Source organism: Rattus norvegicus, chromosome 11 (genome assembly GCF_036323735.1).
Source record: "Rattus norvegicus strain BN/NHsdMcwi chromosome 11, GRCr8, whole genome shotgun sequence".
NCBI lineage: Eukaryota > Metazoa > Chordata > Mammalia > Rodentia > Muridae > Rattus > Rattus norvegicus.
This window is the reverse complement of record NC_086029.1, coordinates 81378785-81395675: the sequence shown is the minus strand read 5'-3', so window position 1 is coordinate 81395675 and position 16891 is coordinate 81378785. Positions and strand designations below refer to the sequence as shown.

The 16891-nt window shown below is 39.2% G+C and overlaps 1 protein-coding gene across 2 annotated transcripts in view; it reads left to right on the top strand.

The window, feature by feature from the left end:
* The window catches only part of Fyttd1 (forty-two-three domain containing 1), a 29565-nt gene extending 16929 nt beyond the window's left edge, over window positions 1-12636 (top strand). Inside the window, exons 4-9 of one of the 2 annotated variants that reach the window (NM_001399283.1) lie at window positions 2410-2522; window positions 5145-5241; window positions 5608-5669; window positions 6943-7017; window positions 8629-8755; window positions 9888-12636. In NM_001399283.1, the coding sequence (NP_001386212.1) occupies window positions 2410-2522; window positions 5145-5241; window positions 5608-5669; window positions 6943-7017; window positions 8629-8755; window positions 9888-9986 (573 nt within the window). In that variant the 3' untranslated portion in view covers window positions 9987-12636. The remainder of the gene's footprint in view (window positions 1-2409; window positions 2523-5144; window positions 5242-5607; window positions 5670-6942; window positions 7018-8628; window positions 8756-9887) is intronic. The other variant, XM_039088498.2, reaches the window with a different exon arrangement.
* Window positions 12637-16891: the final 4255 nt, after the last annotated feature.

The window sequence follows — 16891 nt, the reverse complement described above, 5'->3', positions numbered from 1 at the left end:
AATAACACTATAGCATGGAAGGTACTTTACAGGAGAAATTATATTTCATAGAGGAACACTTGACACTTATCTGTAAAATAACCGTTGGCGTACTCACTTGGGAAGCTTGGGATAGGAGCTGCAGAGATTGCTTCTGGGCTGAGAACACACTGCTCTTGCAGGGGGCCCGGGGTCAGCTCCCAGCACCGACATCAGATTTAGGATCACCTGGAACTTCAGCTCCAGAGGCTCTGGCAGCCTCTTGTGTTGTCTGGAAGCACATGTATGCATATGCACATACTTCATACCCAAACACAGTATTCATAAATAAGTAAAACGCTTGCATTGGGATCGCAGTCTGACTTTGTGGGGCTTTTTTTTTTTGATAATCGTTTTCCTTTCTATATCTCCTTCATTTGTAAATAACCTCTAACAATCAGTGGGGCAGTGCTAGGGAGGTGGTTCAGGATGGCATTTGCTGTGCAAGCATGTGCACTTTGCAGTCCACATAAAGCAGCGTAATCTGGGGGCTGGGGATTTAGCTCAGTGGTAGAGCGCTTACCTAGGAAGCACAAGGCCCTGGGTTCGGTCCCCAGCTCCGGGGAAAAAAAGAACAAAAAAAAAAAAAAGGCAGCGTAATCTGTGAAGTGGAGAAATGGAGACAGGTTGATCCCTGGGCCTTGCTGACCACCCAGTCAATTTGTCTGGAATCAGGGTGTTTTATATTCAGTGAGATTCTTGCTCAAATAAACAAATAAATAAAGCCAAGAGCTGTTGAAGAAGATACCTGACATTGGCCTCTGTCCTCCACGCACGCACACGCACACACACACTCACGTGTATAGAAATATATGTCCATCCACACATGTGTGTGCCACACACATAAGTAAATGAATAAAGATCTGTTTAAAACAAAAATGGAGCCAACTGTGGATCCCCTCATAATCCTAGCACTTAAAGACTATGGAATTGGAAGATTGTAAGTGTGAGACTGTGAGGCTAGCTGGGGCTACACAGTATAATCCTGTCCCAAGAAAACAAATACAGGGGCTGGAGAGATGGCTCAGTGGTTAAGAGCACTGACTACTGCTCTTCCAGAGGTCCTGAGTTCAATCCCCAGCAACCACACAGTAACTCACAACCATCTGTAAAGATGGGTACCTCTTGCCCTCTTCCGGTGTGTCTAAAGACAGCGACAGTGTACCCACATACATGAAATAAATAAATCTTAAAAAAAAAAATACATAGGCTAGGTGTTGTGGTACACGCCTTTAAACTTGGCACTCAGGAGGCAGAAGCAGAGTTCTCCGTGAGTTACCTAGTGGGTACCAGGCTAGCAAGGGAAATGCAGAGGGACCCTGGCAGGAAGAAGAGGGGAAGGGGAGGAAAAACAACAAATCCAAGTTAAATATGCAAGGAAATATTTAAGTACTGTTTTTAAAATCATTGTCATGTTTATTAAGGACTTCTCATGACTAAAGCAATAGGAAAATACAGATAATGTATACAGTTAACGAGTTTGGAGACATCTTTGTAGAAAATGTGGAAACTTGAATTAGGGTTTTAGGATGGATATAGTTTATATATTTGAAGGAAAGAAAAGACATATCACATGTTTGATTTTATTAAATCCCACCCCGTTAATTATAGTTTAATATCTTTTATTAAAACCTCTTTTTATGTACTTGTTTTGGAAATTGGCCTTTATCTTCTTACATAATGTGTTAGTCGACTTCTTATTGTTGTCCTAAAGCACTTGAAGTAAGTAAGGAGCAGGGCTTGGTTTTGCCTTCTTTTAGGGTTGTACTGCTGAGTGGTGGAGCAGCAGGGCACATAGCTCTGGGCTCTGGTGAAATAGGTCAATAGGTCATGGCAGGAGACTAATGGAGCAAAATGCTCACCTCATAGCCAGAAACCGGGGAGTGTGTGTGTGGGGGGTGTTTGTCACAATTCCCTTCAAGGCATTACTCCTCCCCAGTCACCCAAGACTCTTCAGTGCCTCTGATTGTTTTCTTGAGTGAGGGGTAACATTTCTTCCATCACCAGTTCACCTTCCCATACCATTTTATCTGTATTTTACATGTAATATGATTGTCATCTTTTCAGTCATTTATGAAAGTTTCAAGTAATTTTAATTTCTCCATCTTCCTTACTGTATTGAAGCAGTTTTAGGGCTCTGCCATTGAGCATTAAGAAATGTTAGGCATGTTGGCACATGTCTTATCCCCAACACTCCTAAGACAGAAGCAGGTGGATCTCTGTGAGTTCAAGGCCAGCCTGGTCTACGTAATGAGTTCCAGGGTAGCCAGGGCTACACAGTGAGACTCTATCTCAAAAAAAACAAAAAATAACAACCAAATAAGTCTTTATTGTAGTAAGGCATTTGACAAATGGCAGTTTGATTAACACAGTTGTCTTCCCTCTTAAAAGAATATAGAACGGTATTTTCCAGCATTAAAAAGGAAGACAAGCCTTCTGAGACAAAATGAAGTGCAAAGGAAACCCGTTGCCGTTCTCAAGAGACCGAATCAGTTAAACAGAAAGTAAGTACTCAGGCAGAAGGGGGGGTGCTATGTAAACTATCTGTGTCTGTCACTTGTCTTGTTGCTGGGCCAGAGTATCTGACAAAAGCAACTGAAGGGAGGACCCTTATAGAAGGGGTCTTTCTCCCTTTGGTGGATAGATTTCCAACTTCATTTTAATCTAATCTAAAGAATTCTTCCCAGACATGTCCACAGATTTCTTTCCATAATGATTATAAATCCTACCAATTTGCCATTGGAGATTAACCATCACAGTGTACAAAATACTTTCCTTGAGAGATGTTCAGAAGAATGGATTTACAGTGTTTCTTAAAGTTACCTGGTCATTTCAATATAGCCTCTTCCTTGCTGGAGGTGTGACCCAGTGCACTTAGCTAGCATGTGGCCCAGGGTTTTATCCTTAACACTGGGAAATAAAGAAGAAATAGATACTTGGAATATGTACCCAAAAGCTAACATAGGAAGCAGTAACTTTCTTACTTTTCAGACACAGTAATATTAAGGAATTTCATTAATATAACCTTTTTTTAAAAGTATCACTTTTAAGTGTGTGTGTGTGTGTGAGTGTGTGTGTGAGTGAGTGTGTGTGTGTGTGTGAGAGTGTGTGTGTGAGTGTGTGTGTGTGTGTGTGTGTGTGTGAGTGTGTGTGTGTGTGTGTGTACCATGATGCATATGTGGAGGTCAGATGACAGCTTGAGATAACTAGTTCTTTTTTCTACCCTGTGGTTGCAGGGATTTAGCCTGGGTCATCTGACTTGGGGCCAAGTGGACTTCACTGCTTCTTTTCCTTCTTTAACATATAAAATAAAATTGTAAAGTATCATTGTGGTGAAAATCCTAGCACTTGTGTCAGAGTTATTGAACCAGTTCTGAAAGCTGAATTGATTTTTTTTTTTTTTAAGCCTTGACTCTTACTAAACTATGGGGCATAATCTAGGTTATTCTGGGGGACAGGAAAGCTACAGAGCTATGTAGATATTTCTGGGTTTGGTTTGGCCCCCCACCCCATAGTCTGGTGTAGCTCGGTAACTCTGTAGGCCAAACTGTGCTCAAATGTGTAGGGATTCTTCTGCCTCCTCTGCCATTCAGGGCTAGGACTCAGGCAGGCGCCTCCCCTAGGGAACATGGATGTTTCCTAAAGTGAAATTGCTTTTAGACTAAATTTAAGAGCATACCTCTAAAATTTATGAATTATTAGGATATTCTTCCTGATAATCTGTGAAGTTACATTATCATCATCATCATCATCATCATCATCATCATCATCATCATTTGAATTTCAAGTGCTATTATTTATCTCTTACAGAAAATGACCTGATAAATACAACTTGGATTGAGGTCTTTTCATTACCATATAGACATGTAGCAATCAAATTGCAGTTCTACCTAATTATTTTGGAAATCATTTGGTGGTATCTTTTGGGAAAAGGGTTCTTTGCAAATTAGAATGTTATTGTTACATGAGATTCCTGTATTAATTGTGTTAGAAATTTGCATTTGAACCTCTGAAAGTTAGAAATGAGATTTAGGTAGAATTTTAAGTATTTCCGTTATGTAATGGTAATTATAATTTATAATATATGTGCGCTGTTCCATGTATGAAAGAATTAAAAAGTAGAGTGTAACTTGAGCTATTAATTATTGTGTGCATACATGCCCCAGAGTATGTGTAGAGGTCAGAAGACAAATCTGAGAGGTTGGGTTTTTCCTTTCACCTTTATGTGTGTTAGGCATGGAAATCATGTTCTCAGTGAGGCGTGGCAAATGCATTCTCCTGCGGAGGCATTTTGCTGGGTCAGAGAACGTACTAATCTACACTTATATACATATGTACCTCTGGGTTTTATGTGTTTATGTTTGGCAGGTTTTTCTACTTGCCATACTTGTGATTGCCCAAGGCCTCACATGCACTCAGCAAGTGCTCTACCATTTAATTATGTCCCTTACTGTGTATTTATGAAGGGAGACAAAAAAGAAGGCAAGAGCAGTAGAGGTCGTTTTTCCAACCCCTTTTTTAAAAAGATTTATTTTTGTTTGCTGTGTATGAATGTTTTGCCTTCATGTATGTCTGTGCATCACATGTGTGCAGTGCCTAGAAGTCAGGAAAGATTGCCAGGTCTCCCTGGAGTTAGATTGTTGTGGGCCACTATGTGGGTGCTGGGAATCAAACCCAGGTCCCCTGGAAAGAACAGCTAGTGCTCTTAGCTTCTGAGCCCTCTATCCAGCCACAGCTCTTTATTTATGGTTTTCAGTTTGGCTCTGAATGCATCTAGGTACAATTTTCTTTGAACTAATCTACTAAATTATAATTTTAAAAACAAATACAGGAAATAAGAGAACTAAAATATAATTTTGTAAATGTCTTCATAGGATGTAAAATATTAGAGAGTAGAACATTTGGGAATTACACTAGTTCAAAACCAAGTTGTTATATGGTATACTACAGAGGGAATTTTGTAAATATAATTTAATAGTTTTGTATAAATAAGAAAGCAAATTAGAGTCTATATTGCATGCTTATCACATTTTAAGCTTATGGATTTAACTGTTTTTGCTTATTTTTCCTCAACATATTTAAAAGCAAAGTGGCTGAGATCACTAATACATGTTTTTTTGTTGCAGAAATAACATTCCAGCTAATTTTACCAGGAGTGGAAATAAATTAAGTCATCAGAAAGACACTCGTCAGGCAACTTTTCTTTTCAGAAGAGGCCTGAAGGTATTAGAAAGCCCTGCTTGTGCTGTTTCTACTCATAGGGGTCCTTTAGGAATTAGAGGCTTGGCCTGTTAATGTGAAAAATAAGACACTAGATTAATTCTTTCTGTTAATACATGCATTTTTCTATTTCTTGTCTGTTCTTGCTGATATAATAATTTACCTTGGTTCTTTACTAATAAACTTGTGTCTGAACCTTTTCTAATCCGGTGAACCCCAACAGAGGTGTTGCCAGCATATCACAGGCTTCCTGAGTTTATGCTCATGTTGACCCCGGGTTGTGTTTTCACATGGTGGCCGATTGGACTTAAATACTCTGTTTTCTATGAGATCTGCCGGGGGGTTTTGCTGTCTTTATTTTCCTTTTAGGTTCAGACCCAGTTGAACACAGAACAGCTGATAGATGATGTGGTAGCAAAGAGAACACGTCAGTAAGTTTCAATTTGTTTTTTTAAGATGTTTCTGAATTTACAAGACACTAGCTACTCGAATTGTCAGCTGTCCCAGTGTGCAAGAAATAAAATCCAAAATGAAATTTTTCCTACAGTGGGTAAATGGAGCCTTGGCCCTCAGGTGCTAGATAACCACTGAGCCACATCTGTAGTTCCCAAGTGAACCAGGCTTCAGATGTTAGTTTAATATCTACTGAGTCACTGAACTTAATAATCAGTCTGTTTGCTTCTTCAACAAACATAATAGTGATATACACACACATACATACACTGTTTATGCTGGGGGAAGTTCTCATATGCCTCAGATCAACATGCATCTGAGGTTAGACTTGAACTCCTTATTTTCTTGCCTCCACCTCCCAAGTGCTGGGATTACATGGTGTGCCAGCATGCCTGGCATTATTTATTTGTTTTGGGCTTTGAGAGTAAAAAATAAAGCAAAAAGACAGTTAATTTGGGAAATTATAATGAAAGTGCTGGATTTTGGCTAACATAAATAAATGTAAAGGTAGAGTTGACAGTAATGGTGGCATTCACCTGTGATTTCAGTGTTTAGACAGCTGACAGAGAGAGACAAGCCCTAGACTACACAGTGAAACCAGTGATGAAGAGGAGGAGTGGGAAATCTAAAGTGTCGGAAAGTAGAAAGGATTATAGATTACATTTACTACTAAATGTTATCAGAACAGACAGAATCCAGACACCATTAGAAGGACTGTAGTTAATTTACAATGAAAGGGAAATAATAATACAACCGTGGAAATTAAAGTTAGAGGTGGGGAATGGGCAGGAAAGCTGAATGCCTGGTATCATCTTAGGAAGAACTTTCTGTGTGAACATCCTGTGCAGTAAACAAAAGTAACCGACTGTCACTGAAAGTAGGGAAAGTCAGGAAAGCTACCTCTAGATGAGAATGGAGACTGCCTGCTGTCTGGTTTCATTAGATTCTCCTCTATACTTCGTTGTTTTTTTTTTTTTAATGTCTTTATGGTCATTGCTTTGATAAACACAAATCCATGTTTTCAGTCTTATACCTGGATGTTGGGATCCAGCATCTTTGTGTGTGTTTTAAACTAAAAAACTGAATGGCTGCTTTGAGATGTATAGTTCAGGGCTGAGATGTTACCTTGGTGGTAGACTACTTGGTTGGTGAACTGAGACAGATGGATGGGCAGAGAGACAGAACAGTATCTTCCAGTGGGATATACTGAAAGATTTATAAGCTTTTAAGAAAAAAAAATTTCAAACCTAGATGGCGAACTTCCACCACAAATGGAGGAATTTTGACTGTATCCATTGACAATCCTGGAGCTGTACAGTGTCCGGTGTAAGTTTTTTTCTTCCTTTTTTTTTTCTTTCTTGAAAAATTGTAAACTCTTGATATATGATAGGGAAGTGAGAAGCATTGGACTTGTGCTCAGAGTATACCGTTTAAGTCGGGATAAAACGAGATGCAACGATAAAGGATTGCAACATTAGCCAGTACTTGGGGAGGTTAAGGCAGGAGGATTGCCATGAATTCTAAGACCAGCTTTAGATATATACTGAGTTCAAAGTTAGCTCAAGTATAGACTAAGGCCATGTCTCAAACAAAAGTGGAAATCATATACGGTCAAGTGATTCCTGGCTCTACATCCCCCCAAAACACCCACTCATATGTACGTATCTGTACATATAATACAGATATTACCAATTTTGTGTCAGACAATACTTCTAAGTATCCCAGACCAGCCTTGAACTTTTGAACTTCTTGTCTCAAGCTCCTGAGTGCTGAGGAAACAGATACATGCCACCATCTCTGCTTACTATGTATTTTTGCTTTCAAAAATTCTGTTCATGGAGTTGGGGAGATGACTTAGAGGTAAACTGTTTGCTACAAGCACGTTGAACTGAGTTTGGATCCCCAGGGCTCACATATAAAACCAGGTGCGGCAGCATGACCCTGCAATCCCAGCGTGGGGGTGGAGGGGGGAACAGAGACAGGCTAGACAGATGGGTCCTGGAGCTCACTGGCAAGCCAGTCTAGCCAGATATTGAGCATCAGGCTTGGTGAGAGATTCCATCAAACATACAGAAATATGGTGGAGAGGGATAGAGAAACACCTGACAATTAGCCTGTGGCTGCCACTGTACACAGACGACACAGAATTCCAAGTCTGTAGAGCAAACGTGTCCCTTTAAGTGTGTGTGCTGTAGTAAGTGAGGTGACGCCTGTGCTTGCCACTCCTGCCCTCCTCCCTCTGGGCAGTTTGAATGTCATTACTTTGAGATCATTTGGACCTACTTTGTCTTAAAAGGTTTTATAGTGTATTTTATCAATGTGAGCTTAATGGAGTTAACTATTTCACTATATGTATTGTACCAAAAATACAGATTAAAGATCATGACTTAGAAATCACCAGTTATTTGACTTGTTAAGAATGTTTTACAGGGGGGTTGGAGATTTAGCTCAGTGGTAGAGCGCTTGCCTAGCAAGCAGAAGGCCCTGGGTTCGGTCCCCAGCTCCGGGGGGAAAAAAAAGAATGTTTTACAGGCAGGGCAGGAGAGATGACCTAACTATTCCTGTGTAGGATCTTAGGTCAATTCCCAGCACCCATAAAGCAGATCACAGTCATCTGTAACTTGAATCCCAAGGGCTCCAACACTCTATCCTCAGCTTCATGGTCTCTTCATACAGATGGTGCACACATATACATGGAGGCAAGCACTCCTACACATGAAATGGAAAAAAACTTTTAAAAAGGTGTAGTTATACTTGAAAAGGAATTCTATGGCAGTCAGACATTTTGGTAGTTAAGAGTAGTCTACCAGGAGCTGGCACTGTTATTTTTATTTTTTGAGAGAACATTGTAATAGCCTTAATTCATTTGAATGTGTGTGAGGAAAATTTGAGTACTTTATCTTGTAAGCTAATTTAAACTGCTATTTTCTTTACTAGAACTCAGAAACCACGATTAACTCGTACTGCTGTGCCCTCATTCTTAACAAAAAGAGAACAGTCTGATGTTAAGAAAATTCCTAAAGGAGTCCCTCTACAGTTTGACATAAATAGTGTGGGAAAACAGGTAAATAAAAATGTATCCCTCGGGGTTGGGGATTTAGCTCAGTGGTAGAGCGCTTGCCTAGGAAGCGCAAGGCCCTGGGTTCAGTCCCCAGCTCCGAGAAAAAAAAAAAAAATGTATCCCTCCTAGGTTTCTTTGGGTAGATCACTGACAGCCTTCTGTTAACCAGAAACATTGTATGCACATTAAACAGGGTGGCCTAGCCCTTCCCCACTCCCTAGGCACTCTGATAGATTGCCTATTTGACATTTTATTTAAATCAGATCTTATTCTATTTACCATGATTTATTTAAAGTTTCATCCATATTAGCATTTTCTTTGTATTGTTTGGATGGTATTCATTACATGTATTTGTCACATTACGAATACTTTAGGTGGAAGTTTTTGTGTTCTTTGGCTGTTAGCATGTGTTCTTTGAGGGGAGGAGGTAAATGCCAATGGACATATTTGATAGATTTTGTTAGACCAGATTTTGGTAGATCGTATGCTAACTTTAACCTTTTTAAAAACTACCAAGCTATTTTCCAAAGATGACTTTATTCTTTTATATTCTTACAGCATTTATGAGGTTTCTAAACTTCTCCACATTTTGTTCTATTTGTTATTATCCGTCACTTTATCTGTATAGTGACAGATAAGTGTAAAGTGACATTTCAGTATGATTTTGACAGTTCGTGTATTGTATTCTCTGAGCTTATTAAATTTACTTAACCTCATAGATTTCCCCGCCTTTGCTTCCTGTAATCAAATGTGTGTGCCAGCACCAGTTGAAGTAACACTTTTTGCCAAACCTTTCACTAGAATTTATAACAGTGTTTTCAGAGAGCTTCAAATTAATTTAGATCGAGGTATTTTGGATATATTTTATATAGGCAGTAATAGTAATATGTATATAATTGTATAACACTGTATAGATACTTAACGATTGGAAGATAAGGATTCTTGGACTGCCTACTTTTGAGTTCTAAAGCTACTGATAGGCAACTCAATGATGTATAGCTTAGTTTTGTTACAGTCAATTGAAATTATATACACAATTGAAGATGTAAATTACTACTAATTACTAGTAATTTTAAGATCATATATAAAGGACTTTTTTTTTCAGTTAAGTTAATGTTTTTCTGTTTTTTTATAGACAGGGATGACGTTGAATGAACGATTTGGAATACTGAAAGAGCAAAGAGCCGCCCTCCCCTTCAGCAAAGGAGGAAGCCGCTTCGTGACTGTAGGATAGGTCCAAGGAACTTTTAAGTTTGACTGTTTGAAAAGTTGATTTGCTTGAAGAGTTCATCGGAGAAGTTCAAGAAACTTTACTTCAGAATATTCACAAGCCTAAATAACTTTATTTTTGAAGGTTTTTTTTGTTGTTGTTTTTTTTAATGTATAAATAATGCCCTGAAAGAATAGCAGGGAATATACCTATCTGTTCTTAAAGATGTCATGGTTGGCCCAAACAAAGCAGCTCTCTGTTGCCTTCTTTGGTTCCTCATAAAGCAGAAGGAAGACAGAGAGATAGAAATTGATTATTTTTATGAGCGTATTTAGGATCTCATCACTTGTATCCAGTTTTTGGGCTTTGCCATGGTAAATCTGAAGCTGGAGGACTAAGAGTAACCTCCGTGTTGTTGCTTACCCACTCGTGTGCTGGTGTGGCAAGCACAGCTGCCTTTCTATCATTACTGGTGTTTTTTAAACTGTAGGAGAATTTCGGTTTTGACGTTCGAGGCTTATGGAAATATTTGGAACTTGGTTCATTTTTCAGTTATTGTTAGATTAAATTCCCTGAGTTCTAAGCACTTACTACTAAACTTTTAATAAAAAATGTGGCTCTCAGGATTAGTCTCAAACCAAAATGTGTCAGGACCGTAAATGCTTGTTTACAAAGTTATCTGGTAGGTCCTTGGAGGAGATACCTAATACAAACCCTGGTAGTTTGTGTTTAGTGTAAATGGAGACAACATGAAAGGCATCAGCACACTGAAGGATTGGAAACGGGAAAAATAAAAACCCGAGTCATAGTTAGACTATCTGGATTTACTTCTGTCTTGAATCTAGTGTTCATAGATTCTTCTGTAAATGATGCTTACAATTTGTAAAACGAGTTGAATCCTTGGGTATTTTGACAGTACACTTACTAGATAAAAAGTCCTATGTTTCATATTCAAAAGCTTTTTTAAAGCTTCTAGACTTGATAAGTTCAATAATTTATAACTCCCCAAACAAAAATCTACTTGTATATGTCACAAAGAAAAAAAAAGCAAAATTATAATGAAGTTACACTTTACTGTACACATTCACTCTGTTCCTTCTATCACTCAGAGTTCAGGCATTATAGGGAGAAAGGGTTTTCCTTACTGTGTGAGGTCTGCTGTGCCAACATAGTGCTAAGAGTACTTACGTAGTCATAGGTCATGAATTACAGTAAAATGCCAAAATGCAGTGACAAATTCCAGCTACAGATGATCAAGTGTAGCCATTTTGAAGTCTGACCTTTAGTTTTGCTATGATTTCGAGTTTGAGTGGGTGTTTAAGTCTCTGCTGTTGATTTCTCCTGTAAAGACAGAGCACTATACTTCCTGCCCGCCTTCATTGTGTCCTAGACTTCATTGTCTTTGATGTTCTTCCTGGCTTGTGCTAGTCGTGGGAAAGTCAGCAACAATGTCATGCTTATACCAAAGATCTAAATCTTTCCTCAGCCCAGCATCTGTGATCTGCTGTACTTGTACTTGAGAGGGGGAAGGGGTTTGGAGGCTAATCACAGAATTTGAAAGTAAACTCCAGTTTCTCCTTAGCTGTAATGCTTTTCATGGAGGTCAAGGACTCATTATAAAACATTTTTGCCAATATGAATATTTATATTTGGTTCAGAAACAAAACATTTTAGAGTGGTTTGCTGGTAGCTTATTTTAAAGCAAAGGAAAAACATCTGAGCATGAACACTATCTTTGGAACAGTTTTAAAAATATGATAGAAAAGTCTTTGTTTCTTGTTGTTTTAAATATTATTATACAGAGGTATTAGTAATTCCATTTTTGGAAAATCTTAAAAATCGCCCAAATGTTGACATTAAGTACATTGAACAACAGTGTCTTTGGTATAGAAAATGTTTGCTCTTCATGCATCTGTAATTTAACTTTTGTTCAAATTTTGCCTTTGATACAACTAAGTTAAAACTCTTTTGAGTGCTGACATGTTGTATATAAACAAAACACTATGCTTTGTTGGAGGGAAATTTCCTTTCTCGGAATGTGACTGTAGTAATCCTTGTTTGGTTCTTGGAGCCTTTTATTTTATTTTTTTTTTATTTAAACAGGGTGCAACTTAAGATTTCCTTTGCATCAAGGTGTATGCAGAACATTGATGCAGTGCATCACAGTGACGTTTGTATTTAACGAGGAGGCGCTTTACACTGTACTTTTTGGTGTTTTTTGGAAAAGTTACATTAGATTTGTTCTGAAGCTGTTCATTTTTAACAAATAAAATGTAACGGGTTTGACATGAGTTATTCTGAGCTATAAAGATAGAGTTGTGGTTTTTTAGATGGTTCTGTGTTACAGAGCATCTTGTGGTTTTATTTATGCTTTCTGGGATTTGAAGTCACTGATCAGCTAAATCTCCACTCTTGGTATTCCTCTAACTTTTGACCATTTCATACATAGGTGACATGAGGTTCCAACACGAGGTCACGGAGGAAAACTAAGGATAGTTACATTGTTATAATACAGAGCAGGAAGTGGATGAGCCCCTTCAGATGACCTGTGTTAGCCCCTCTTCTTACATCCCAGTACAGTGACCCCAACATTTCCTAAAACGTACATATAGCTGTCATGTTTTGAGCCTCATGTCTTATAATTCTCAGTGAACAATAAACGACTTCACACATAGACAGTAGTTTTGTGGTATTTAATGTGTCAGATATCTAAGAATTAGTAATAGCCCTGTGTCGGCATTTGTGATGTGCTCAGTAAATAGACTCTTCCAATGATAATTCCTTATGTACTTTGATACTGAAGCTACTGAAACTCATTAATTAGGAAAGGCCAATGTTTCCCCTGTACACCAGGAAGATGATTGCTAATCCCAGACCCCATCTCAAAAAATCTAACACAGAGGAAACAGGCTGGTGTTAGAATATGTCATGTATTTTTAAACATACACAAACTTTTCACTATATTAATTATAATCAAATTCTAACATTTGTTTAAGAAACATGGGTGTGGTTGTCAACTTTTTAGTTTGGTAGAGGTGCACATTAACTGTTGCTGCCTGTAATGTAATTCATACAATATATGCAAGGCATATATTGAGACATGAAGAGATTAAAACATCACTTGTCATACAAAGAGTTCCATATATTCCAAATGCAGGCTATACTAAAGCAAAAATACTCATTTCTGATCAGTAGACCTTTTACATTCATTTGGAATTAATTATCTTGCCGCTTTGTCTATATAATTTAAGCTTCCCAGCAAAGATGGTGGTTCTCTTTGGAGCTGGGGGCAGCGTTGGTGGTGGTGTCACAATCAGCCTTTCTCCCCTGCCTGCCTCTATTTTCGTCTCTCCCTCCATTTTCCCTTCCTCTCCAGATGTGCTCCAGCTTTCAGATGACTGCGTTTCTAGGAGTGTGCCACAATAGCTAGTTTTGTCACTTCAGAGATTGGCTTATATATTTGTGTGTGTACCTGCATGTTTGTGTATTCACCGCATGTGCTGGGCCCATGAAGGGCAGGTGAGGGTGTTGTTCCCCTGGAACTGGAGTTAGAGGTGCCATGAGCAGCTTGATGTAGGTGGTGGCGATGGAACCTGTTTCCCCTTGAGGAGCAGTGCGCACTCTTAACCCTCTCCCCAGCCCCTCTGGCACATTTCAGACTGGATACTTCGGTAAACCCCAAGCATTTATGAAAAAAAAATTGGATACAGTAGACCACTAAGAGATGTAAGGATTTGCTTGGAAATTATAGACTTCTAAATATACCCAGATGGTATATTGGTATATACTAATAAAATATGATATATGTATATGTGTGTGTACATATATATATATATCATACTAAAGGTGAATAGGGAGCTATTTACCTAGTGTGTATGGCTATTACTGTCTAATAACTCAGTGAGCAAAGGTGCTTACCACCAACTCTAATGACCAAATTGATCCCCAGACCTATGTGATGGGAGCAAAGAACAAACTCCAGAGAGCACACTATCTTTTGACTTCCACATGTGTTCACATGAGCGTGCACACACACGCACACATGCACACGCATGCACACACACACATACACTCATGAGCCCATCCCCCCCCCCTTTTCATTTCCTCTAATAAGTAGAAACTCATGTTAAGCTTTGTTGTATAAAGTTTTTAAAATCAGTTGGACCCTATTAAAGGAATAAGAAAGGCAGGTATGGTGGCACACACCTTGTAATCCTAGTACTTGGGAGGCTGGCAATAAGTTTGCTGTGGGTTCTAGTCTGCATAGTGAGTTCCAGGCCAGGCAGGACCAAACCTTGTCTCAGCACAACCAAAACTAAAATGACCAAACATTTGTTGAATATTCAAGTAAGTTTCATAGATTTAAAAAGGATGTGATATACCAAGTTTTTAATCTTAGAGAAGTAGAGTCTTAAGGAGTTCCCACAATGAATTCTTCAGTGGCTCTATTGAAAGCTATTGAAGTTGAAGTGAAACTTGTTTCTGGTACTGAATGAGTTAAGTTTTAGCCTATAAAATAAACAGGAAGAAGGGGAGTCTGTCAGTGCCTGGGACTGAATAGCCCCTGCTGCCCTCTTGTTCAGCTTTCCCTTATAGCAGAACAGTGGTTGAATAAGGTGGTTGATTTCTGTATCCCCTTTGCTCACAACCTGTTAGTACTCTTCAGTTCTTCACTATGTGAACTCTCCACAAAGACTCCACTTCTGAGAACTTGTAACATGGTACCTACTTCATGAAGATGGAGTTGCTGGATTTGATAGTGCGTGCCTGTGATCTTAGCACTCAGGAAGCAGAGGCAGGAAAGTTCAAATGTGGAAGCCAGCGTGGGATGCACAGATACTGTCTCAGAAGATTTAAAAAAAAAGAAGAGATCGAGGGGATAGGATGAGAATTCTACACATTTTGCATTTACATCATAGTTGAAAACTGAACCCAAGTCTTTACACATCTCAAGAATTTCCCCTCGACCTCTCATTTTATGACAGGTTCTTAAGAACTTTTTAGACCTGTGTATGTGTTGCCTGTGTTTATAGGTTTTGTACCATGTGTGCCCGGTGCTTGCCAGGGTCACAATAGGGCATCACATGCTCTAGAGCTAGAGAGGTGAGCCACCATGTGGGTGCTAGAACTGAACCCAGATTCTCGGCAAGAGCAACAAGTTCTAGCCAGTGAGCCAACTGCAGCTCAGATTTAATTTTACTGCTACTTCATTTATGTATTTTACTGTGGTTGAGTGCTCTGACAGGGTATACGTCTGTATGACAAAGGAGGGCACCAGATCTCATTACAGATGCTTGTGAGCCACCTTGTGGTTGCTGGAAATTGAACTCAGGACCTCTGGAAGGGGAGCCAATGCTCTTAATGGTTGAACCACCTACCTAGCCCTGAGATTTAATTTTACATATTGTGTGTATATGTGCATATTTTTCATATGTGCACAGACATAAACATATATGAATATATATGGATAACAGCTAACTGTTGTCTGATACAGGATTCAAATTCCTCTGCTCAAGTAATCCCTTGCCTTTAGTAGCTGGGAATACAGGCATATACCCACTTTCATTCATTCATTCATTCATTCATTCATTCATTCATTAGTTGCTTAATTAAGACAGGATCTCACTACCACTCAAAGACTGACTTGAGAGCCCCGTTCTGGCTCCAGCTTTCTTCATACTTCCCATTTTTTTTTTTTTTTTTTGGTTCTTTTTTTCGGAGCTGGGGACCGAACCCAGGGCCTTGCGCTTCCTAGGCAAGCGCTCTACCACTGAGCTAAATCCCCAGCCCCCACACTTCCCATTTTTAAAATAACCTTTTCATACATGTGTGGTGTATGCCTATGTGTGCTCAGAGACCTGATGAAGATAACAAGGGTCCTGCTTCATTGTTCTCTTAAGATACAGTCTCTCTCCAAACCTGGAGCCAGGCTGACACGTAGCAGCCCTCAGTAATCTCCTGTGTCCCCTGTGCTGGGTAGAGTTACAGCACAGATGTGGCCACACCTGGCTTTCTTACCTGAGTGCTGGAGATTTGAAAGCAGGTCCTCATGCAGGTCATGCAAGGAACTCTACCCACTGAGCCATCTTCCCAGTCAGTTCTCACCCCACCCCCTATTTTTTAAAGAAGTTTTCTCACATAATAGTGTGTGTAGCATCTTCGTTTCTCCCCCATCCACAGACCTCTTTATTTTGGCCTTCAGATATCTACAGACTTTCAAACTGTGTTCTGAAAAACTCCAATTTCCCCCTTAATTTTCTCTCTGTTGTTAATATATAACCTATCTACTTAGCCATGCTTCCTTTTCACTCCTATGGTCAGCCTTCTCCTATCTCCCTGGGATATGGGAGGTGTGTATAGCATTGTGGTTAATTCACTAATGGCTTCGAATCAAGTCAAACAGAGTAGTTTGAATTTACACATGGAGCCAGTTCAGGATTCAGATTATCATGCTGAGATTGCAGTGTATGCCAATAGGAAAAAGAGGCCATATTGCTAAGAACTTGTCAGAATTCATGCAAATATAAAGTAGTAAGAGGACCATAGTGCATTTGGAGGGGTACATCTGGCAATTCTGCAGGATTATATGCTGTGTGTTTGTATATGATGGAGTGGGCACAGGTTAAAGGTCAGTTCTCCACATTTACCACAGGCTCTATGGATTAAACTTCAGTTGTTGAGTTTGTGTGGCAAGCTTTTTTCCTCCATGAACCATCTTGCCAGCCAAACTTAGGTTTTTTTTTTTCTAGATAGGTATCCCTTTGTATCTAGGCTGGCCTGGATCCTCTCGAGTGCTAGGATTGCAATGTGTGCCTGGCTAGCTCAGTATCTTTCAAAGAATTATCAATTTTCAGATCAGAAAATATACATATATTAGATCAACATTACCTGACAAAAACTACCCATTACTTACGGTGAAGCGGCCCATG